The sequence below is a fragment of the Salmo salar genome, chromosome 14 (assembly GCF_965601325.2).
Source record: "Salmo salar chromosome 14, fSalSal1, whole genome shotgun sequence".
In the NCBI taxonomy this organism is placed as follows: domain Eukaryota; kingdom Metazoa; phylum Chordata; class Actinopteri; order Salmoniformes; family Salmonidae; genus Salmo; species Salmo salar.
This window is the reverse complement of record NC_138304.1, coordinates 101,649,572-101,675,890: the sequence shown is the minus strand read 5'-3', so window position 1 is coordinate 101,675,890 and position 26,319 is coordinate 101,649,572. Positions and strand designations below refer to the sequence as shown.

Here is a 26,319-nt window from a genome sequence, read left to right as displayed (position 1 = left end):
ATAAAGCTTGGTGAATAACCTGGCAGGTCTCAGGTGCAGTAAAGCTTGGTGAATAACCTGGCAGGCCTCAGGTGCAGTAAAGCTTGGTGAATAACCTGGCAGGTCTCAGGTGCAGTAAAGCTTGGTGAATAACCTGGCAGGCCTCAGGTGCAGTAAAGCTTGGTGAATAACCTGGCAGGCCTCAGGTGCAGTAAAGCTTGGTGAATAACCTGGCAGGCCTCAGGTTGCTGTAAAGCTTGGTGAATAACCTGGCAGGTCTCAGGTTGCCATAAAGCTTGGTGAATAACCTGGCAGGCCTCAGGTGCAGTAAAGCTTGGTGAATAACCTGGCAGGCCTCAGGTGCAGTAAAGCTTGGTGAATAACCTGGCAGGTCTCAGGTGCAGTAAAGCTTGGTGAATAACCTGGCAGGCCTCAGGTGCAGTAAAGCTTGGTGAATAACCTGGCAGGCCTCAGGTGCCGTAAAGCTTGGTGAATAACCTGGCAGGTCTCAGGTGCAGTAAAGCTTGGTGAATAACCTGGCAGGTCTCAGGTGCAGTAAAGCTTGGTGAATAACCTGGCAGGTATCAGGTTGCAGTAAAGCTTGGTGAATAACCTGGCAGGTCTCAGGTGCAGTAAAGCTTGGTGAATAACCTGGCAGGTCTCAGGTTGCCATAAAGCTTGGTGAATAACCTGGCAGGCCTCAGGTGCAGTAAAGCTTGGTGAATAACCTGGCAGGCCTCAGGTGCAGTAAAGCTTGGTGAATAACCTGGCAGGCCTCAGGTTGCCATAAAGCTTGGTGAATAACCTGGCAGGTCTCAGGTGCAGTAAAGCTTGGTGAATAACCTGGCAGGCCTCAGGTGCAGTAAAGCTTGGTGAATAACCTGGCAGGTCTCAGGTGCAGTAAAGCTTGGTGAATAACCTGGCAGGCCTCAGGTGCAGTAAAGCTTGGTGAATAACCTGGCAGGCCTCAGGTGCAGTAAAGCTTGGTGAATAACCTGGCAGGCCTCAGGTTGCTGTAAAGCTTGGTGAATAACCTGGCAGGTCTCAGGTGCAGTAAAGCTTGGTGAATAACCTGGCAGGCCTCAGGTGCAGTAAAGCTTGGTGAATAACCTGGCAGGTCTCAGGTGCAGTAAAGCTTGGTGAATAACCTGGCAGGCCTCAGGTGCAGTAAAGCTTGGTGAATAACCTGGCAGGCCTCAGGTTGCTGTAAAGCTTGGTGAATAACCTGGCAGGTCTCAGGTTGCCATAAAGCTTGGTGAATAACCTGGCAGGCCTCAGGTGCAGTAAAGCTTGGTGAATAACCTGGCAGGCCTCAGGTGCAGTAAAGCTTGGTGAATAACCTGGCAGGTCTCAGGTGCAGTAAAGCTTGGTGAATAACCTGGCAGGTCTCAGGTGCAGTAAAGCTTGGTGAATAACCTGGCAGGTCTCAGGTGCAGTAAAGCTTGGTGAATAACCTGGCAGGTCTCAGGTGCAGTAAAGCTTGGTGAATAACCTGGCAGGTCTCAGGTGCAGTAAAGCTTGGTGAATAACCTGGCAGGTCTCAGGTGCAGTAAAGCTTGGTGAATAACCTGGCAGGTCTCAGGTGCAGTAAAGCTTGGTGAATAACCTGGCAGGCCTCAGGTGCAGTAAAGCTTGGTGAATAACCTGGCAGGCCTCAGGTGCCGTAAAGCTTGGTGAATAACCTGGCAGGTCTCAGGTGCAGTAAAGCTTGGTGAATAACCTGGCAGGTCTCAGGTGCAGTAAAGCTTGGTGAATAACCTGGCAGGTCTCAGGTTGCAGTAAAGCTTGGTGAATAACCTGGCAGGCCTCAGGTGCAGTAAAGCTTGGTGAATAACCTGGCAGGTCTCAGGTGCCATAAAGCTTGGTGAATAACCTGGCAGGTCTCAGGTTGCTGTAAAGCTTGGTGAATAACCTGGCAGGCCTCAGGTGCCATAAAGCTTGGTGAATAACCTGGCAGGTCTCAGGTTGCTGTAAAGCTTGGTGAATAACCTGGCAGGTCTCAGGTTGCCATAAAGCTTGGTGAATAACCTGGCAGGCCTCAGGTGCCGTAAAGCTTGGTGAATAACCTGGCAGGCCTCAGGTGCAGTAAAGCTTGGTGAATAACCTGGCAGGTCTCAGGTTGCTGTAAAGCTTGGTGAATAACCTGGCAGGCCTCAGGTGCCGTAAAGCTTGGTGAATAACCTGGCAGGCCTCAGGTGCAGTAAAGCTTGGTGAATAACCTGGCAGGTCTCAGGTTGCTGTAAAGCTTGGTGAATAACCTGGCAGGCCTCAGGTGCAGTAAAGCTTGGTGAATAACCTGGCAGGTCTCAGGTGCAGTAAAGCTTGGTGAATAACCTGGCAGGTCTCAGGTTGCTGTAAAGCTTGGTGAATAACCTGGCAGGTCTCAGGTTGCCATAAAGCTTGGTGAATAACCTGGCAGGCCTCAGGTGCAGTAAAGCTTGGTGAATAACCTGGCAGGTCTCAGGTTGCTGTAAAGCTTGGTGAATAACCTGGCAGGTCTCAGGTTGCCATAAAGCTTGGTGAATAACCTGGCAGGTCTCAGGTGCAGTAAAGCTTGGTGAATAACCTGGCAGGTCTCAGGTGCAGTAAAGCTTGGTGAATAACCTGGCAGGTCTCAGGTGCAGTAAAGCTTGGTATATAACCTGGCAGGTCTCAGGTTGCAGTAAAGCTTGGTGAATAACCTGGCAGGTCTCAGGTGCAGTAAAGCTTGGTGAATAACCTGGCAGGCCTCAGGTTGCCGTAAAGCTTGGTGAATAACCTGGGAGGTCTCAGGTTGCAGTAAAGCTTGGTGAATAACCTGGCAGGTCTCAGGTTGCCGTAAAGCTTGGTGAATAACCTGGGAGGTCTCAGGTTGCAGTAAAGCTTGGTGAATAACCTGGCAGGTCTCAGGTTGCCATAAAGCTTGGTGAATAACCTGGCAGGTCTCAGGTGCAGTAAAGCTTGGTGAATAACCTGGCAGGCCTCAGGTGCAGTAAAGCTTGGTGAATAACCTGGCAGGTCTCAGGTTGCTGTAAAGCTTGGTGAATAACCTGGCAGGTCTCAGGTGCAGTAAAGCTTGGTGAATAACCTGGCAGGCCTCAGGTGCAGTAAAGCTTGGTGAATAACCTGGCAGGTCTCAGGTTGCCATAAAGCTTGGTGAACAACCTGGCAGGTCTCAGGTGCAGTAAAGCTTGGTGAATAACCTGGCAGGTCTCAGGTTGCCGTAAAGCTTGGTGAATAACCTGGCAGGTCTCAGGTGCAGTAAAGCTTGGTGAATAACCTGGCAGGTCTCAGGTTGCCGTAAAGCTTGGTGAATAACCTGGCAGGTCTCAGGTGCAGTAAAGCTTGGTGAATAACCTGGCAGGCCTCAGGTGCAGTAAAGCTTGGTGAATAACCTGGCAGGTCTCAGGTGCAGTAAAGCTTGGTATATAACCTGGCAGGTCTCAGGTTGCAGTAAAGCTTGGTGAATAACCTGGCAGGTCTCAGGTGCAGTAAAGCTTGGTGAAAAACCTGGCAGGTCTCAGGTTGCCGTAAAGCTTGGTGAATAACCTGGCAGGTCTCGGTTACGCTATTGACTGTCGTAGTTAAATAGCTAGGCTGGTGTGTCGTGTGCGCGTACGTGCTTGCGCGTGTGTGTGTTCACCACTTCGTTGGAATAGGGTGTGTTTGACTGTTCAGTTTCACCCGCTCTTAAACTGGCAACAGGTGCGCAGTATGTTTGTGTTCTTATAAGCAGGAAGTGGATCTCTATCTCTGTGTCATTGCTGTTTCCAAAAACGCATTGAGACAGAGTCCCGTCCTCTGTTTGATAGACTCGTTTACTTATATTGTCTTATTGCTGTGAATGGTGGGTTATATGCGTGTACAATCACTAGGTGATCAAAGAATCAATACTTCAACGATATCAGAGTTGAAGCCCGCGCAAACATACAGGTATATCTCAGCGCTTCCAGTTCATGTATTTGGAGAGGCGTGTGCCAGAACGGCCAGAGCAGCTTTGGAGTAAACAAGACAATGAATGATGACAGACCGCTTCAGTTATCTTGCTGAGTAACCACATAAGGAACTGGCTTCAACTCTCACACACTAGGATTGTGTATTTTAAATAAATATAATATTTAAATAAAATCGGTATGGCTTAAACTGTCTAAAAATATAAAGGAGATGGGTGTAAATATCCTTGATGAGAGAAAAACAAACTAGTAAACGCATCGCGATGATGACAGGGTGACAAAGAATTCTTATTAAAATGTGTGATTTATGTATGCGCTTGCCGTGCGCACACACAAAATACAAAACAAACACACAAATGTATCACACTTATGATGAAAACATGAATCATTTTCTCTCTGGCTCTACGCTGACATCTAGCGATGCTGTATCACTCTGTGGCACTCTCAGCCGATGTAAAAAAAACAAGGGCTGACTGCCGCCGCCTCGCCGGGGTGTCAGGGCCTCCGCTGGGCAGGACAGAGACACTCTGGAGGGGTTATACCCGTGGGCAGAATCCGCTGTCTACCGCCGAACCAGCAAGAACGCAGAGATGAGAGAGACAGAGCAATAACAACTGCGCTATGCGCGGATGGTATTACATGCTACAGGGACCATGTGCTCACAAACAATAACCAAGCTGTTAGATCAACAATTCATATGGATATTACTCTTATGATTTATCTAATGGGTACTTTTATTGGATTTATATAATAATAGGTTACTTAAACAAATATCTGTTTATCTTTTACATGTCTATTATCTAATAATGTTCGATCACTGTTAATAAGACTGGCTTTTCTTTAATAGTACGTCATTTAATTAATATTATTGACTGAAATAGTTTCCTTTCTTTTCTTGTTTATATAATTCATATTACACCACCTAAATCCAGAATCCGCATTACATTGAACTAATTCATTTGTATGTTTAAAGCATTGGTCTTATTATTGAGAAAGGACTGCAAGTAAAATGTGCCTCTCAGTTCGCGTCAGACCAGTGGTTCAGACAGTCAGACAGAAATGAGGTCAGATACACGAACGCTCATTGCACACAAATATTATTATTACACGCTTTATTCAGCCAATGGACGCCGGCGGGGAGTGGTTTTGGCCTAAATCAGGATAGAGACAGCCTGTGATTGGCTGTTTAGCAAGGCTTTTATTTCTCGGGAGAGGATATAAAAGTGTGTGGCGTTGAACGTTATGTTTACAGTATACTGGCAGACCGATAAGGAAAAAGGGGACTATGAAAAAGTGCGACACTTCCATTCTTCCACATGGTTCTCTTACTGCTCAGGCGAGCTGTGCAGACAGCGATATTAAACATCTCATAGGAAAGTTACAGTGTTGTTTTCAGCAGCGAAGTGTTCTTGGTATCACAGGGCGAGTTTTCAGTCGCACTGGCAGTTGAACGTTTGAATGCAGAAAGTTGAAGTTTGAATTTGTTATTTCCTGCGTCTTTTTGGAAGATATACGCACACGGGAGACTAAGTACACAGTGTCTCCAAATCGGACTGATCAGACAGACAGAGTACTGCAAAGAAAGAGAGGAGACTTGCAATAACTTTTACACATTCAGTCTGTGTGGTTCAATAAACATACATTTCTTGAGTGACTGAAACAAAACTCTGATGATATAACATTGGCAACTTTTACGCAATTCACACCATAACGACATAATTCTGAATAGCAGTTTTTTTTAAATTAGGTTCAGTGTCTGACCGAGAGACAGAGAAAGAGAAACGATGGTACAGCACATCAGCCACGCAGAGAGCACGGATCCCTTCTCTCCCGGCGGCGACTCCACCGATACCGGGGATATGGACTTGGACATGGACTCGTCCCCGACTCCCGGGTCTCCGCTATCCTCCAACGGAGGGGACCGAGGCAACGTCGCCTGGTGTAAAACCCCCACAGGACACATCAAGAGACCGATGAACGCGTTTATGGTGTGGTCTCAGATCGAGAGGAGAAAGATCATGGAGCAGAGCCCGGACATGCACAACGCCGAGATCTCCAAGAGGCTGGGCAAGCGCTGGAAACTGCTCAAAGACACGGACAAGATCCCCTTCATCCGGGAAGCAGAGCGGCTGAGGCTCAAGCACATGGCCGACTACCCTGACTACAAGTACCGGCCAAGGAAGAAGGTTAAGACACCCAGTACCAAGACAGAGCGGGGAGAGAGAGGAGAGAAAGGCGCGGATAGGAGCGGGGGCTCAAAATCCTCATTGAAAAAAAGCTCTGGGTCTATGGGGGCCAGCAGAGCGCACAAGCAGGGACAGGGGAGCGCCAAGCTGGCTAGCCAGGGGCCGGAGTGTGCGTCTCCTGCGGATCACCACACACTCTACAAATCCAGGTCAGTGACTAGCGCCCGACAGATACCAGACAAGCAAACGAGGCGCAACCACATGTTTGGCGGGGGAGGGAGCTTGGACAGCGGGCCACCCTCTGTGGGAGTCCCGGGCAGTCCTGCCCTGAGCAGCTCGGCTGAGTCCAGTGACCCGATGAGCCTGTACGATGACCAGGTGACAGGGACGACCAAAGCGCGCTCCACTAACCCTTCATCATCCTCATCATCAAAGGCCCGCCTCAGGTATACACGTGCGTCCTCTCCAACCCCGTCCGCCTCTCACTCCTCTTCCTCCTCCCTCTCTTCTTCCTCGGACGAAGAGCCGGAGGATGAGCGGTTCGAGCTACAGCCGAGCCCTGGGTTTAAGAGCATGTCTCTGGGCAGCACGGGGCCGTGTGTGTCGGAGCTGGATAGGGATCTGGACTGGAGCTTCGGGGAGTGCGGGGCGGGATCTCACTTTGACTTCCCCGACTACTGCACCCCAGAGGTCAGCGAGATGATCTCGGGAGACTGGCTGGAGTCCACCATCTCCAACCTGGTCTTCACCTACTGAGCGGCAGAGAGGAGGAGAGAAAAGAACAGAGAAAACAAGGGAAAGAAAACCCCCGCCTCGCGCAAAACTAAAACCCCGTGAGTGAGAATCATCAGACATTCTTTCAGATTATTGGGGAGTGAAACGTGCACAACAACAAAAAATTCCCCTGCGTTTCGGAAAAGAATAGCCTCATTTGAACGCCGTGTGTTTAGGTTATTCAGGCGTGGTGTGTGCATAAAAACATCATATGTTTCATCTTGTGCGTATTGACAGGGATCAAAGACACGAATTGGGACAGGCATGGGCGCATTGCTACCTAGTGCGCAGAGCAGACGGTAATAAAGTGCTTAGCTTGCATTTGGAGACGGGAGAAATACTTTCTTACTCCCTCTGATCCCGCCTCTGTTTAGGAGTGACACACAGACGGACTTACTGAACGGAAGCATTCAACCGGGCCGCAGAAGGACGTTTTGCTGGCTGACCGGAAGCATTCAACCGGGCCTGATGGTGATGATGACTGTATGAATAAAGTACATTTTTGGAGAGCTTGACGTTGCAAGGTGGTTGAACGTTTTATAAGTGACCTAGTCTGGTTATTCCACCTGTGTTGATGGAGTTAATATTCAGGTTGTTTTTTTCTTCTCAATTTTAGAATATTAATGATAACAGCAGGCACGCGTTCCCTATTGTTCAATTTTAGAATATTAATGATAACAGCAGGCACGCGTTCCCTATTGTTCAATTTTAGTGATGAACCTGAAATAATAATGTTTATTACAATGTGATTACGGCGCTGACTGTGTGTGTGTGTGTGTGTGTGTGTGTGTGTAACCACAGAACACAGTTCACAATCACCAGCTTTCCTCTCAACGGCAGGACTTTTAATTAACAACTTAAACTCAGACTCTTTTGTCTGAAACCTTTTACGCTCTCAATGCACATTTCAGGACCATTTCCCTAATTCCGCAACTCCTAGTGCTTCTGATTTTGTAGTTATTCTATATCAGATTACGTTTTTTTATATCGATGTATTTATACCAGCCGAACACATGTTTTCTTTTTATACTTTGAAGTATTGTTATCGTATAATAGGTCTCGTTTATGTGTAAGCCATGCACCTGTCTGTATCCCTCTGCGGGAGGGCTAGACGTGTATCTTATTTGAATGTTAATATCTCTCACTTTTTAAAGGAGAACTCAGTGTGTCATTTTCTTACACGTGGATTTTTGTAGAAGATCTAAGGAACGTATGCCGGTGGATTTTTGGTTGGTTTCCCTATATCCTCGAAGCCAGAGGGTCCGTTGTCACACAATCTGCTCCCTATACTATGTTTACTCTTGATAGTATCACGCCACATGCTTCTTAAAGGCACAGTGTCTATATTTCACCAGCCGAGTAAACAAACTCACACACTACTACACTGGAGCATCATCTGCACCCAGTGACTGCGTTTCTACAGTGGGTTTGGATAACCTGGACCCAATCTGTTTGCGCTATCATGTTAAGACCTTGCAAGGGAGTGGCATGATGGCACAAACAGACTGGTACCCAGGCTATATCAGAACTGTTAAAGAGAGAGAGAGATGCTGTTGGATTGAGAGAAAACATCTGTATGCTTTTATGGTGATACGTTTGATTTGAAACCACTGGATGGAATGTGACACTCACTCATTCTAAATGCCTGTTTGAGTCAGATGGAGGTGGAGGGAGGTGGAGGGAGATGGAGGGAGATGGAGGGAGGTGGAGGGAGGTGGAGGGAGTGCTTTGATTGTCTATCATTGTGCAATTGCATAATAGAATATTTAGTAAGGTTTTTTTCTACCTGTTGGCTTACTTACTAGCAAATTGTTTTCCTATATTATGGCATGGCAAATTAGCATTTGTATTTCAGATTCAGGTATATGTATAGCTGTTGTGTTTAAGATAAAAAAAAAATAATAATGTCAATTGAAGATATTTATGTTTATTGACTGTATTATAAGGCAGATTGTGTTTATGATTTATGTATAATGGTCAACAACAGGCACTAAAATTGCGATCTTTCGACATTCTGATGTTAAAGATGATTGGTCCAGGAATGTCTATCTTTATACCATTTTATTTTTCTTTATTTTTTTTTCTTCATTTGTGCAATATGCTGTGTGTATGATAATGTTTCCTCCAATCATACCATAACTCATTTGAATATAGAACTCAACGCCAGCCAATCGGGTCAATGACTGCCTCAGACCTCTGTACAGAAAATGTTTATTTGTTTGTTTGTTTGTTTGTTTATGTTTTTTTTCAAGAAGGAAATAAAATCAGCTGGAACTGAATCTGTTGGTGTTGATTTAATGGCAGTAACAGTGTTTGGGTATAATCAGTGGTGTTGATTTAATGGCAGTAACAGTGTTTGGGTATAATCAGTGGTGTTGATTTAATGGCAGTAACAGTGTTTGGGTATAATCAGTGGTGTTGATTTAATGGCAGTAACAGTGTTTGGGTATAATCAGTGGTGTTGATTTAATGGCAGTAACAGTGTTTGGGTATAATCAGTGGTGTTGATTTAATGGCAGTAACAGTGTTTGGGTATAATCAGTGGTGTTGATTTAATGGCAGTAACAGTGTTTGGGTATAATCAGTGGGGAAGCCAAGCCAGGGGGAAAATGCCTTAGTACAACCTGTGTGTTGTGATAATTATGTTGTCTGCTCTATAACCTGTTAGTTCATATGCCTTGACACCGTGTTATAAAGGCCTAAAGGACGAGACAGTAAGAATAAATTACACCACACCTTTGTTTCATCACAAAACCAGAGAGCAACATTTGTCCTGTGAAGTCTACAAAATATATTGCATGTAACAAACCTACAGCATGGTCAAGCAAAATGTATGTTTCTGACATTTTAGACCTACTAAACTATTTATTTAGAACCACAAAAAAAAAAAAAAACTTTTCTGTCAATGAAATTTAGATTGCGGTGATTGGGTTTGAAGCCACATCCAAACTTCCTTCCTTTGACACTTTTTCATTGGTGATCCAGAACGATTCAGGACTGAGCTCTGGAACCATGTCATCATCACAGTCCAACCTAGAAGTATTAAATGAGGAACAGCTGGATACACAAATCATTTCCTACTCTTAGAGGAGAAGAGGAGGTTTCTTTGTGTGCCAGTACATGTCTGTGTTAAGCTGAATCCAGTATTACGCATTAAATCAATAGGAGTGGATCCCCTCTCTGATTCCCTAACCCTACATCAATAGGAGTGGATTCTCTCTCCCCTCTCTGATTCCCTAACCCTACATCAATAGGAGTGGATCCCCTCTCTGATTCCCTAACCCTACATCAATAGGAGTGGATTCTCTCTCCTCTCTCTGATTCCCTAACCCTACATCAATAGGAGTGGATCCCCTCTCTGATTCCCTAACCCTACATCAATAGGAGTGGATCCTCTCTCCTCTCTCTGATTCCCTAACCCTACATCAATAGGAGTGGATCCCCTCTCTGATTCCCTAACCCTACATCAATAGGAGTGGATTCTCTCTCCCCTCTCTGATTCCCTAACCCTACATCAATAGGAGTGGATCCCCTCTCTGATTCCCTAACCCTACATCAATAGGAGTGGATTCTCTCTCCTCTCTCTGATTCCCTAACCTACATCAATAGGAGTGGATCCTCTCTCCTCTCTCTGATTCCCTAACCCTACATCAATAGGAGTGGATCCCCTCTCTGATTCAATAACCCTACATCAATAGGAGTGGATTCTCTCTCCCCTCTCTGATTCCCTAACCCTACATCAATAGGAGTGGATCCCCTCTCTGATTCCCTAACCCTACATCAATAGGAGTGGATTCTCTCTCCCCTCTCTGATTCCCTAACCCTACATCAATAGGAGTGGATCCCCTCTCCTCTCTCTGATTCCCTAACCCTACATCAATAGGAGTGGATTCTCTCTCCTCTCTCTGATTCCCTAACCCTACATCAATAGGAGTGGATCCTCTCTCCTCTCTCTGATTCCCTAACCCTACATCAATAGGAGTGGATCCCCTCTCTGATTCCCTAACCTACATCAATAGGAGTGGATCCCCTCTCTGATTCCCTAACCCTACATCAATAGGAGTGGATCCCCTCTCTGATTCCCTAACCTACATCAATAGGAGTGGATTCTCTCTCCTCTCTCTGATTCCCTAACCCTACATCAATAGGAGTGGATCCTCTCTCCTCTCTCTGATTCCCTAACCCTATATCAATAGGAGTGGATCCCCTCTCCTCTCTCTGATTTGCCATGTGGAGAAAACGTGGCTACCATGGCAACACTGTATCCGAGACCAAGGAGGCCACGCACAATTCACTGGGGACCCCATTTCTCTGTGTGTGTGTGTGTGTGTGTGTGTGTGTGTGTGTGTGTGTGTGTGTGTGTGTGTGTGTGTGTGTGTGTGTGTGTGTGTGTGTGTGTGTGTGTGTGTGATGGGAACAGACAGCTCTTTGGGATGGGGGAGGGGTGCCAGACTTTCCTCTAGGCATAACTTGATTGGGGGGGAGGGGATGGCGGAGGGTGTGTCCGTCTGTCCGTCTGTCTGTGTGTGTGTGTGTGTGTGTGTGTGTGTGTAATTGGGTGTGTGTGTTCTGTCTATTCTAGTGGATTGTGCCAGAGACTGCCTTCTGCCTCCTAAATCCAATTCATTCCTTCTGGATTCATTCATTTGTCTCCTGAATCTAATGACAGAGACAGACAGAGACAGTTCAATAAGGAGAGAGACCCTCCCAGAGGTCTAATATTTAGTGTGGATTCATCAATGCCCTATTCCACCGGAGACTAGGGCATAATAATATCCCTCAGTGTGTGTTATGGAGAGCAGAGACGTGAAAACAAAAGATGGACATCTCTAGGAGGGTAATGTACATTTAATTAGTATAATATTCCTCTTGATGAAAGTTTTTTTTTACATAACATCAAAAAAAGTTACGGATCGGTCTGAGTCCCACCCTTATCCCCAATGTATCCCCAACTACTTTAGACCAGATCCCTGTGGCCAGATCCCTAATGCCCTAGGCCTGGTCAAAAGTAGAGCATTACACAGGGAATAGGGTGCCATTTGGGACATAGCCTAGGACAGAGAATGGTGAGGGTCATTACACAGACTGTATTTAATAAGGAACAGGCAGCTCAGACTGTATTTAATAAGGAACAGGCAGCTCAGACTGTATTTAATAAGGAACAGGCAGCCCAGACTGTATTTAATAAGGAACAGTCAGCTCAGACTGTATTTAATAAGGAACAGGCAGCACAGACTGTATTTAATAAGGAACAGTCAGCTCAGACTGTATTTAATAAGGAACAGTCAGCTCAGACTGTATTTAATAAGGAACAGGCAGCCCCGACTGTATTTAATAAGGAACAGGCAGCTCAGACTGTATTTAATAAGGAACAGGCAGCTCAGACTGTATTTAATAAGGAACAGGCAGAACAGACTGTATTTAATAAGGAACAGGCAGCTCAGACTGTATTTAATAAGGAACAGGCAGCTCAGACTGTATTTAATAAGGAACAGGCAGCTCAGACTGTATTTAATAAGGAACAGGCAGCTCAGACTGTATTTAATAAGGAACAGGCAGCCCAGACTGTATTTAATAAGGAACAGTCAGCTCAGACTGTATTTAATAAGGAACAGGCAGCACAGACTGTATTTAATAAGGAACAGGCAGCCCAGACTGTATTTAATAAGGAACAGGCAGCTCAGACTGTATTTAATAAGGAACAGGCAGCTCAGACTGTATTTAATAAGGAACAGGCAGCACAGACTGTATTTAATAAGGAACAGTCAGCTCAGACTGTATTTAATAAGGAACAGGCAGCTCAGACTGTATTTAATAAGGAACAGGCAGCTCAGACTGTATTTAATAAGGAACAGGCAGCTCAGACTGTATTTAATAAGGAACAGGCAGCACAGACTGTATTTAATAAGGAACAGTCAGCTCAGACTGTATTTAATAAGGAACAGGCAGCTCAGACTGTATTTAATAAGGAACAGGCAGCCCCGACTGTATTTAATAAGGAACAGGCAGCTCAGACTGTATTTAATAAGGAACAGGCAGCTCAGACTGTATTTAATAAGGAACAGGCAGAACAGACTGTATTTAATAAGGAACAGGCAGCTCAGACTGTATTTAATAAGGAACAGGCAGCTCAGACTGTATTTAATAAGGAACAGGCAGCTCAGACTGTATTTAATAAGGAACAGGCAGCTCAGACTGTATTTAATAAGGAACAGGCAGCTCAGACTGTATTTAATAAGGAACAGGCAGCCCAGACTGTATTTAATAAGGAACAGTCAGCTCAGACTGTATTTAATAAGGAACAGGCAGCACAGACTGTATTTAATAAGGAACAGTCAGCTCAGACTGTATTTAATAAGGAACAGGCAGCTCAGACTGTATTTAATAAGGAACAGGCAGCCCAGACTGTATTTAATAAGGAACAGGCAGCTCAGACTGTATTTAATAAGGAACAGGCAGCTCAGACTGTATTTAATAAGGAACAGGCAGCACAGACTGTATTTAATAAGGAACAGTCAGCTCAGACTGTATTTAATAAGGAACAGGCAGCTCAGACTGTATTTAATAAGGAACAGGCAGCTCAGACTGTATTTAATAAGGAACAGTCAGCTCAGACTGTATTTAATAAGGAACAGGCAGCCCAGACTGTATTTAATAAGGAACAGGCAGCACAGACTGTATTTAATAAGGAACAGTCAGCTCAGACTGTATTTAATAAGGAACAGGCAGCCCAGACTGTATTTAATAAGGAACAGGCAGCCCAGACTGTATTTAATAAGGAACAGGCAGCTCAGACTGTATTTAATAAGGAACAGGCAGCTCAGACTGTATTTAATAAGGAACAGTCAGCTCAGACTGTATTTAATAAGGAACAGTCAGCTCAGACTGTATTTAATAAGGAACAGGCAGCTCAGACTGTATTTAATAAGGAACAGTCAGCTCAGACTGTATTTAATAAGGAACAGGCAGCACAGACTGTATTTAATAAGGAACAGTCAGCTCAGACTGTATTTAATAAGGAACAGGCAGCTCAGACTGTATTTAATAAGGAACAGGCAGCTCAGACTGTATTTAATAAGGAACAGTCAGCTCAGACTGTATTTAATAAGGAACAGGCAGCCCAGACTGTATTTAATAAGGAACAGGCAGCACAGACTGTATTTAATAAGGAACAGTCAGCTCAGACTGTATTTAATAAGGAACAGGCAGCCCAGACTGTATTTAATAAGGAACAGGCAGCCCAGACTGTATTTAATAAGGAACAGGCAGCTCAGACTGTATTTAATAAGGAACAGGCAGCTCAGACTGTATTTAATAAGGAACAGTCAGCTCAGACTGTATTTAATAAGGAACAGTCAGCTCAGACTGTATTTAATAAGGAACAGGCAGCTCAGACTGTATTTAATAAGGAACAGTCAGCTCAGACTGTATTTAATAAGGAACAGTCAGAACAGACTGTATTTAATAAGGAACAGTCAGCTCAGACTGTATTTAATAAGGAACAGGCAGCCCAGACTGTATTTAATAAGTTACAGGCAGCCCAGACTGTATTTAATAAGGAACAGTCAGCTCAGACTGTATTTAATAAGGAACAGTCAGCTCAGACTGTATTTAATAAGGAACAGTCAGCTCAGACTGTATTTAATAAGGAACAGTCAGAACAGACTGTATTTAATAAGGAACAGGCAGCCCAGACTGTATTTAATAAGGAACAGGCAGCACAGACTGTATTTAATAAGGAACAGTCAGCTCAGACTGTATTTAATAAGGAACAGGCAGCTCAGACTGTATTTAATAAGGAACAGTCAGCTCAGACTGTATTTAATAAGGAACAGTCAGCTCGGACTGTATTTAATAAGGAACAGTCAGCTCAGACTGTATTTAATAAGGAACAGTCAGCTCAGACTGTATTTAATAAGGAACAGTCAGCTCAGACTGTATTTAATAAGGAACAGTCAGCTCAGACTGTATTTAATAAGGAACAGTCAGCTCAGACTGTATTTAATAAGGAACAGTCAGCTCAGACTGTATTTAATAAGGAACAGTCAGCTCAGACTGTATTTAATAAGGAACAGTCAGAACAGACTGTATTTAATAAGGAACAGGCAGCTCAGACTGTATTTAATAAGGAACAGTCAGCTCAGACTGTCTGGACTGGAGTCACACTCACAAAGAGAAAAATACTTAATTGTTCGTAAAAATAACTTTTTTCTCTAATTATTAGGATAGTAAATGAAATAATGTAATTCATGCAGATGGACATGAACGCTTGAAACATCAGACGCCAATTTTGTAAAAGAAACCAAAAGTTCAATACATTGAATCGTGCTTAGTTGCTGGAGCTCACATGTGGGCGGGGTCTGAGATGGAAAAAACAGGTGAAATGGATTATGGTCATTGTAGTTAAATACCACGTTTTTGTGCTGAACTATAGTAGGTTGAATATGTGCTTAGTGAAAACTACAACTCCCTTCAGCCCAGCGTCCCACATAGTTCTTGACGTGATTTCTCTAGTGATTTGATTTCTCTCTAGAGAAAGGGAAAAAAACACACTAAATGGAATTCAAGTCATTCAACTGACGTACAGTACTGGTCAAAAGTTTGGACACACTTACTCATTCAAGGGTTTTTCTTTATTTTTACTATTTTCTACATTGTAGAATAATAGTGAAGACATCAAAACTATGAAATAGCACATATGGAATCACGTAGTAACCAAAAGAGTGTTAAACAAATCAAAATATAATTTATATTTGAGATTCTTCAACGTAGCCACCCTTTGCCTTGATGACAGCTTTGCACACTCTTGGCATTTTCTCAACCAGCTTCATGAGGTAGTCACCTGGAATGCATTTCAATTAACAGGTGTGCCTTGTTAAATGTTACTTTGTGTAATTTCTTTCCTTTTTTGAGCCAATAAATTGTGTTGTGACAAAGTAGGGGTGGTATACACAGCCTTCCCTGTGGCTCAGTTGGTAGAGCATGGTGTTTGCAACGCCAGCATGGTGTGTGCAACGCCAGGGTTGTGTGTTTGATTCCCACGGGGGGGCCAGTACAAAAAAAAAATGCATGAAATGAAATGTATGCATTCACTACTGTAAGTTGCTCTAGATAACAGCGTCTGCTAAATGACTAAAATGTAAAAATGTATGCAGAAGATAGCTCTATTTGGTAATATTATGGCAATAACAGCTCAAAGTAGCAAAGAGAAACAACAGTCCATCATTACTTTAAGACATGAAGGTCAGTCAATCTGGAAAGATTCAAGAACTTTGAAAGTTTCTTCAAGTGCAGTCACAAAAACCCTCAAGCGCTATGATAAAATTGGCTCTAATGAGGACTGCTACAGGAATGGAAGACCCAGAGTTACTGCTGCTGCAGAGGATAAATTAATTAGAGTTACCAGCCTCAGAAATTGCAGCCCAAATAAATGCTTCAGAGTTCAAGTAACAGACACATCTCAACATCAACTGTTCATAGGAGACTGCGTGCTTCAGGCCTTCATGGTTGATTACAGCTAAGAAACCACTACTAAAGGACACCAATAATAAGAAGAGACTTGCTAGGGCCAAGAAACACGATCAATAGAAATTAGACCAGTGGAAATCTGTCCTTTGGTCTGATGAGTCCAAATTTGAGAGCTGGACACATCTACTCATTCAAGGGAATTTGTATTTGCCAAAGCAGCAGCTACTCTTTCTGGGCTCCAGCAAAATTAAGGCAGTTTATACAATTTTAAAAACATTACAATACATTCACAGATTTCACAACACACTGTGTGCCCTCGGGTCCCTACTCCACCACTACCACATATATACAGTACTAAATCCATGTGTGTGTGTGTTTATGCATGTATCTGTGCCTATGTTTGTGTTGCTTCACAGTCCCTGCTGTTCTATAAGGTGTTTTTTATCTGTTTTTTTTTAATCAAATTTTACTGCTTGCATCAGTTATTTGATGTGGAATAGAGTTCCATGTAGCCATGGCTCTATTTAGTACTGTTTGCCTCCCATAGTCTATTCTGCACTTGGGGACTGTGAAGAGACCTCTTGTGGCATGTATTGTGGGGTATGCATGGGTGTCCGAGCTGTGTGCCAGTAGTTTAGACAGACAGCTCGGTGCATTCAACATGTCTTGGTTGGCGCCCCCCTTGGGTTGTGCCATGGCAGAGATCTTTGTGGGCTATACTCGGCCTTGTCTCAGGATGGTAAGTTGGTGGTTGAAGTTATCCCTCTAGTGGTGTGGGGGCTGTGCTTTGGCAAAGTGGATGTGGTTATATCCTGCCTGTTTGGCCCTGTCCGGGGATATCATTGGATGGGGCAACAGTGTCTCTTGACCCCTCCTGTCTCAGTCTCCAGTATTTATGCTGCAGTAGTTTATGTGTCGGGCTAGGGTCAGTCTGTTATATCTGGAGTATTTCTCCTGTCTTATCCGGTGTCCTGTGTGAAGTATGCTCTCTCTAATTCTCTCTCTTTCTTTCTCTCGGAGGACTTGAGCCCTAGGACCATGCCTCAGGACTACCTGGCATGATGACTCCTTGCTGTCCCCAGTCCACCTGGCCGTGCTGCTGCTCCAGTTTCAACTGTTCTGCCTGCGGCTATGGAACCCTGACCTGTTCACTGGACGTGCTACCTGTCCCGGACCTGCTGTTTTCAACTCTCTAGAGACAGCAGGAGCAGTAGAGATACTCTGAATGATCGGCTATGAAAAGCCAACTGACATTTACTCTTGAGGTGCTGACTTGTTGCACCCTCGACAACCACTGTGATTATTATTATTTGACCCTGCTGGTCATCTATGAACATTTGAACATCTTGGCCATGTTCTGCCACCCCTCATAGCCTGGTTCCACTCTAGGCTTCTTCCTAGGTTCTGGCCTTTCTAGGGAGTTTTTCCTAGCCACCACGCCTCTACACCTGCATTGCTTGCTGTTTGGAGTTTAGGCTGGGTTTCTGTACAACACTTTGAGATATCAGCTGATGTAAGAAGGGCTTTATAAATACATTTGATTTGATTTGATTTGATGTCAATACCTCTCATAAATACAAGTAGTGATGAAGTCAATCTCTCTTCCACTTTCAGCCAGGAGACATTGACATGCATATTATTAATATTAGCTCTCTGTGTACACCCAAGGGGTGGCCATGCTCCCCTGTTCTGAACCAATTGCAAAGTCCTTTTTTTGTGGCACCTGACCACACAACTGAACAGTAGTCCAGGTGCGACAAAACTAGAGCCTCTAGGACCTGCCTTGTTGATAGTGTTGTTAAGACGGCAGAGCAACGCTTTATTATGGACAGACTTCTCCCCATCTTAGCTACTACTACATCAATATGTTTTGACCATGACAGTTTACAGTCTAGGGTTACTCCAAGCAGTTTAGTCATCTCAACTTGCTCAATTTACACACTATTTATTACAAGATTTTGGGTTTATGAATGTGAATGTTTTGTACCAAATACAATGCTTTTAGTTTTAGAAATAGGTGAACAGATGATCTCTGCATGTGTGGTTCCCACCGTGAAGCATGGAGGAGGAGGTGTGATGGTGTGTTTTTTTTTGTGTGATTTATTTAGAATTCAAGGCACATTTAACCAGCATGGCTAACACAGCATTCTGCAGCGATACGCCAGCCCATCTGGTTTGGGCTTAGTGGGACTTTCATTTGTTTTTCAACAGGATGATGACCCAACACACCTCCAGGCTGTGTCAGGGCTATTCAACCAAGAAGGAGAGTGATGCATCAGATGACCTGGCCTCCACAATCACCTCATCTCAACCCAATTGAGATGTTTATTTTATTTATTTAACCTTTATTTAACTAGGCAAGTCAGTTAAGAACAAATTATTTTTTACAATGACGGCCTACCCCGGCCAAACCCGGACGATGCTGGGCCAATTGTGCAACGCCATATGGGACTCCCAAACATGGCTGGATGTGATACAGCCTGGAATCGAACCAGGGACTGTAGGGACTCCTATTGCACTGAGATGCAGTGCCTTACACTGCTGCACCACTCGGGACCCACTTGGACTGCAGAATGAAGGAAAAGCAGCCAACAAGTGCTCAGCATATGTGGGAACTCCTTCAAAACTGTTGGAAAAGCATTCCAGCTGAAGCTGGTTGAGAGAATGCCAAGAGTGTGCAATGCTGTCATCAAGGCAAAGGATGGCTACTTTGAAAAATCTTAAATAGAAAATATATTTTGATTTGTTTAAACATTTTTGCTTACTACATGATTCCATATGTGTTATTTCATAGTTTTGATGTCTTCACTATTATTCTACATTGTAGAAAATAGTAAAAAAAATAAAGAAAAACCCTTGAATGAGTAGGTGTGTCCAAACTTCTGACTGGTACTGAAGGTCAATTAGTTGTTTAATATCCATATTAAAAAAAAATGCCCGGTTAATCGCTCAACACACACACACACACACACACACACACACACACACACACACACACACACACACACACACACACACACACACACACACACACACACACACACTGTTGGATGCACTAGGCTAGGATATGATATGTTTTGATATGTTTTGAGACTGTGTCCCAAATGGCACTCTGTTCCCTATTTAATGCACTACTTACTTTTGACTGTGGCTCTAAACTCTACTTAGGGAATAGTGTGCCATTTGAAAACACAGCCTGTCTCAAACTGAATGGATGTTTCCAGCACCAGGCCTGGACAGATACTGTCTACTTTTGTGTTTCCAATGTCAACATCCTGCTATAGACAGTTACACAGAGTCGACATGCATTGACCTGTATGGCTTAACTCTGTCTGGCAGTTGGGGAGAAGGAGGAAGGAGATTATAGAGTAGATACATTAGCATCATAGAGTGATGTAGAATTGGACCAATAAATGCCTTGCTTTGTTTGGTTGGCCTACAGATTCGCTATCTTGATCTGACCATGCTTCTCACAGTAGGAAAAAAATCCTGCAGCAAACAGAAATATGAATTATTATGTAAAATATAATTAATGGACATTTTTATAGGGTTTGATTAAAAAAAAAAAATATTAGGGAAAATCAAGTCTGAAATGTTCAAGTGGAATTTGGGAACTTTAGAATCCTTTTAAAGTTTTTAATACACTCCAATTTGCATTTCCTGCACGTTACAGACGTGTTGCAGAAAGTTCTGGAGTATGTGTCCTCAGCCCTGCTAAGTGCCCTAAAGTTCAGACAGAGTTATTCCCTGTACAGTTTCCCCTGCAGTGTCTTCACACACACACACACACACACACACACACACACACACACACACACACACACACACACACACACACACACACACACACACACACACACACACACACACACGCAGCGTGGCAAGGGAGGTTAGTTAAAGTAAAAGTGCTGACAGTGCTGTAACTCAGCAGCCTAACAGAAGTCCTTGAAGTCAAGGACAACTCTGCTTCCACTCCTAACACTCCTGTTTGAATGTGTGAACACATTCTGCACCTACAGACCTAACCTTATGTACACTGACTGTAAAAAACATTAGGGACACCTTCCACCCCCCAACCCCCCCCCCCCCTCACCCCTTTTGCCCTCAGAACAGCCTCAATGGGTCGGGGGAATGGACTCTGCAAGGTGTTGAAAGCATTCCACAGGGATTCTGTCCCATTTTGATTCCAATGCTGGACCATTCTTGATACACACGGGAAACTATTGAGTGTGAAAAACTCAGCACCTTTACAGTTCTTGACAGATTCAAACCGGTGTGCCTGGCACCTACTACCATACCCTGTTCAAAGGCACTTAAATCTGTTGTCTTGTCCATTCACCCTCTGAATGACACACATACACAATCCATGTCTCAAATGTCTCAAGGCTTAAACATCCTTGTTTAACCCGTCTCCTCCTCTTCATCTACACTGATTTGAAGTGGATGTAACAAGCGACATCAATAAGGGATCATAGCTTTTCACCTAGTCAGTCTATGTCACCTAGTCAGTCTATGTCATCTAGTCGGTCTATGTCACCTAGTCGGTCTATGTCACCTAGTCGGTCTACGTCACCTAGTCGGTCTATGTCATCTAGTCGGTCTATGTCACCTAGTCGGTCTACGTCACCTAGTCAGTCTATGTCATCTAGTCGGTCTATGTCACCTAGTCAGTCTATGTCACCTAGTCAGTCTATGTCACCTAGTCGGTCTACGTCACCTAGTCAGTCTATGTCATCTAGTCGGTCTATGTCACCTAGTCAGTCTATGTCATCTAGTCAGTCTATGTCACCTAGTCGGTCTACGTCACCTAGTCAGTCTATGTCATCTAGTCGGTCTATGTCACCTAGTCAGTCTATGTCACCTAGTCAGTCTATGTCACCTAGTCGGTCTACGTCACCTAGTCAGTCTATGTCATCTAGTCGGTCTATGCCACCTAGTCAGTCTATGTCATCGAGTCAGTCTATGTCACCTAGTCAGTCTATGTCATTGAAAGAGCATATGTCCTTAATGTTTTGTGCAGTCAGAGTCCATGCCCGATGACCTCTGGCTGTTCTTAGGGCAAAAGGTCAAACTTAGGTCAAACTCAATATTACATTTACATTTACATTTAAGTCATTTAGCAGATGCTCTTATCCAGAGCGACTTACAAATTGGTGCATTCACCTTATGATATCCAGTGGAACAACCACTTTACAATAGTGCATCTAAATCTTTCAAGGGGGGGGTTAGAAGGATTACTTTATCCTATCCTAGGTATTCCTTAATAAAGAGGTGGGGTTTCAGGTGTCTAGTGTATTATTATTTCATGTTTGGTCAACTCAGTGTATTTCCCCCTTAAAACGTTCCTCGTCATTTTATATGAAAGGCTACATTGATTTAGCGTTATTGTCACGACTTCCGCCGAAGTTGGTTCCTCTCCTTGTTCGGGCGGCGTTCGGCGTTCGGCGTCGCCGGTCTTTTAGCCATCATCGATCCACTTTCCATTTTCCATTTGTTTTGTCTTGTCTTCCCACACACCTGGTTTCAATCCCATCAATTACATGTTGTGTATTTAACCTTCTGTTCCCCCCCATGTCCTTGTCAGGAATTGTTCATTGTAAGTGCTTGTGCACGTTATGTCTGGTGTGCGACGGGTTTTGTACCCATTGATATATTCTTCTGTTTTCCGGTGGTTTTTATTATTAAACTGCGCCGTTTGTAAACACAGTGTTCGCTCTCCTGCGCCTGACTTCTCTGCCACCAGTACGCACACCTTACAATTATCCAATAATACAGACTTATTATATTTATATCCTACAGAAAGGATTTGAAGCTAAGGAAAGATTTTTAATATGTTTTTTAGGGAAGGACAAATGTGATTTGCTTATGTGTCTGAGGGAGATGCGGTGCAGGTGGCTTTGATTTATGGGTCATTTTAGGTGGGTTGGTGTGCGTGTTTGAGTTCACCAAATTCTCTGTCATCCAGAAAGTTTCCTAAAATAAACCTGTCTTGCCCTCATCTCTTCAATCAGATAGAAACAACGGTGTTTTGCAGGGTCAGCAGTGGGAAGAATGACGACAGGTGCAGGTTTTGCATTTCCTCTCTTATTAAATGAACAAACTGAATTAATTCAACTGAATGAACTGAATTAATTCAACTGAATGAACTGAAATAATTAAACTGAATGAACAGAATTAATTCAACTGAATGAACAGAATTAATTCCACTGAATGAACTGAATTCAACTGAATGAACTGAATATATTCAACTGAATTTAACTGAATTCAACTGAATGAACTGAATATATTCAACTGAATGAACTGAATTCAACTGAATAAACAGAATTAATTCAACTGAATGTAACTGAATTCAACTGAACAAACAGAATTAATTCAACTGAATTTAACTGAATTCAACTGAAAGAACTGAATTAATTCAACTGAATTTAACTGAATGAAACATAGCCAAGCTCCTTTCATGATTCATCCTACAGGACACGTAGCCTACATCAAATCAAATCAAATTGTAATGGTAACGTTCATGTGATTAGCAGATGTTATTGCGTGTGTAGTCAAATGCTTGTGTTTCTAGCTCCGACAGTGCAGTATTATCTAAAAAGTAATATCGAACAATACACAAAACATATACCCAATAAACACAAATCTAAGTAGGAATTCATTAAGACTATGTACATATGGACGAGCGATGTCAGAGCAGAACGGACTAAGATACAATAGAGAATATAGTATAGAGTACAGTATATACAGTTGAAGTCGGAGGTTTACATACACCTTAGCCAAATACATTTAAACTCAGTTTTACACAATATATATATATATATTTTTTTGAGTTTGCCTTTTTCCCAAAATGCCATTTATAGTGCTATTAAGCTTTATACTATCATTCTGTATATCATTTATTTTTTATTCGTAGTATAGTTTATTTTTTTTAATTTTATTTAGTTTAGTCACATGATTTCTTAATTTGCAGTACCTTTGCCAAAGTTGGTATGGCTACTATATTGTGATCACTACATCCTATGGATTTGGATACTGCTTTAAAGCAAAAAAAAATTCTTCAGCATTAGTAAAGACGCGATCAATTCACGTCTATGATTTAATTCTGACAACCGGAACCACGGTTGCAGGCACTGCTTACAGTTTGAAGTTTTTTTCTTGAGTGGGAAGCTTGATGAGAGCCAATCACCCAAAAAAATATACTTCTCTGTTGATATCACATACATTATCAAGCATTTCACATATTATCCAGAAACTGACTGTTAGCACTTGGTGGTCTATAGCAGCTTCCCACAAGAATGGGCTTTTAGGTGAGGCAAATTAACCTGTAGCCATATTACTTCAACAGTATTTAACATGAGATCGTCTCTAAGCTTTACAGGAATATAGTTGTAAATATAGACCGCAACACTGCCTCCGTTGGCATTTCTGTCTTTTCAGTAGATCTTATAACCATGTATTGCTACCACTGTATCATCAAAGATATTATTTAAGTGAGTTTCAGTCAGAATATGAATGTCATCTGTTACAAGAAAGTTATTGACTTCATGGACCTTGTTTCTCAGGCTGCATATGTTAATATGGGCTATTTTTAGCACTTTTCTGGGTTGCTTGGTTGGTTTTAATTATTTACTGGAAAGCTTATCAGAAGTTGACTTGCTCGTGTAATTTATATTGGAGCTGATAGTGCAGGGTGAGCTGCACACGGTGGTCTTCCTACTAGGGCACACCGCCTCAGTGCTAACAGTATAAATCTGGTTCATAGGCTCATGATTACTGCTTACAATAGCAGTAGGATCAACAGAGGTATTCAGGGCAATTAGAGGCGTGGATTGTGTAGGTTTGCTACAGTTGCTACATTGAAATTCAGCCCGGTCCACATTGTCCCGGAACAAAGCAAAGTAAACACAGCACCTGCAGCACTGGAAACGTTCAATAAAGACCTGGAGGCGACTCTTCATTGCCTCATCTTCGCCAGCCCCAACACCTGGAGTCAGAAACTCGTGTGGGTGGAATATGCCCGCAACACCCTTCCCCGCTCAGCCACTGGTCTCTCACCCTTTGAGTGTTCCTTGGGATATCAGCCACTGCTCTTCCTTGTGCAAGATCTGCCCCCTGGGTGGAGTCCCGCAAACTTTCCCTCTGTTTAATCGGCCATTTTCCTATCTCTATAATCCTTAGCCCCTCTATTTTTTGTCTTCTGTTGCCCCGCACACTCCGTATACATCCACCTTTTCACATGTCTATGATTAAACCGCTGTCTCACACCTCTCACCCCTGTCTCATCGACGGCCGTCCGGCGTACACAGTGAGGCGCATCCTGAGTGTTCGACCTCGGGGCAGGGAGGGTTATGTCCTGGAGGAGAGGTGATGGGTAGGAATATCCTGGACCCAGCCCTCATCGCTGAGTTCAGCCTCCGGCACCCCGGTCAACAAGGTAGGACGCCAGGTAGGACACCAGGTGGTGCCCCTAGAGGGGGAGGTAATGTCACACCCCGGTCAACCAGGTATGCACCCAGGTAGGACACCAGGTGGTGCCCCTAGAGGGGGAGGTAATGTCACACCCCGGTCAACCAGGTATGCACCCAGGTAGGACGCCAGGTGGTGCCCCTAGAGGGGGAGGTAATGTCACACCCCGGTCAACCAGGTATGCACCCAGGTAGGACGCCAGGTGGTGCCCCTCGACGGGGAGGTAATATCACACCCCTTAATACCTGCGTTTTCTGTTTGTCTTTTGCCAGTTTGTTTTGTCTTGTCAGGTCGTACCAGGATGTTTCCCGTTTTCCTGTTCTCAAGTTTTGTTTCTAGTCTTCCTGTTTCTGACCTTTCTGCCTGTCCTGACCCTGATCCTGTCCTGACCCTGAGCCTGTCCTGACCCTGAGCCTGCCTGTCCTGACCCTGAGCCTGCCTGTCCTGACCCTGAGCCTATCTGTCCTGACCCTGAGCAAGTCTGCCCTGACGCTGACCCTGAGCCTACCTGTCCTGACCCTGAGCCTGTCCTGACCCTGACCCTGAGCCTGAGCCTGTCCTGACCCTGAGCCTGTCCTGTCCTGACCCTGAGCCTGCCTGTCCTGACCCTGAGCCTGTCCTGTCCTGACCCTGAGCCTGTCCTGACCCTGACCCTGAGCCTGAGCCTGTCCTGACCCTGAGCCTGTCCTGTCCTGACCCTGACCCTGAGCCTGTCCTGACCCTGAGCCTGTCCTGACCCTGAGCCTGTCCCGACCCTGAACCTGTCCCGACCCTGACCCTGAGCCTGTCCTGACCCTGTACCTGAGCCTGTCCTGACCCTGAGCCTGCCCCCTGTGTTATAATAAATATCTGACATTTGAACACTCCACCTCCTGGTTCTGCATCTGGGTCTCATCCCGAGCCGTGATAACAGACCGAGGCTCCGGAGGGGAGGAGCAGGTCGGCTACACACTGACAAACAGACGCTGGAAGAAGTTTCTGACTGAGCTTTGCCTACGTGTTGTTTTTTTTTTTTTTTGGGGGGGGGGGGGGGGGGGGGCTGGAAAAAAACACCCGGAATGTAAAAGAACATTATTAACCGGTTCCCTTCCATTTAAAAAATAAGAGTGTTATTTTCCCAAATAGTATAGATCACTTTTGTTCCCGGTTCTGATTCTGTTCCTAGAAACATGTAGGTATTTTCCTGTTTTCGGTTTCCAACACTTTCCAACCTACCTCTCTATTCCAACTTCTTCATCTCTCTACTTCGACTCTATCTCACTGTCTCTATCTCTCTCTCCCTTCTCCCTATCCATCACTCTCCTCTCTCATCTCTCTACTCTCTCTCTCCCTTCTCCTTATCCATCTCTCTCCTTTCTCATCGCTCTGCTCTCCCCTCCATCTTTTCCTTTCTCTCTCCCCCTCTCCCTGCCTCTGTCTCACTCTCCCTACTCCCTCTCCTCTTGCTCTCCCTCCTCCCCCTCTCTATGTCTCTCACTCTCTATGTCTCTCACGCTCCCCCCTCCCCTCTCTGG

General features: G+C 44.2%; 1 protein-coding gene across 1 annotated transcript; it reads left to right on the top strand.

The window, feature by feature from the left end:
* The first annotated feature begins 5,152 nt into the window (after positions 1-5,152).
* Positions 5,153-9,150, top strand: LOC106569297 (transcription factor SOX-4). Its single transcript, XM_014140499.3, has one exon. It carries the CDS (start codon positions 5,696-5,698, stop codon positions 6,851-6,853), a length of 1,158 nt encoding a protein of 385 aa, XP_013995974.1. The 5' UTR covers positions 5,153-5,695; the 3' UTR covers positions 6,854-9,150.
* The last annotated feature ends 17,169 nt before the right edge of the window (positions 9,151-26,319 follow it).

What these genes read in the sequence shown, in the direction of transcription:
- LOC106569297 (XM_014140499.3), top strand. Translation starts at nt 5,696, where the DNA reads ATGGTACAGCACATCAGCCACGCAGAGAGCACGGATCCCTTCTCTCCC.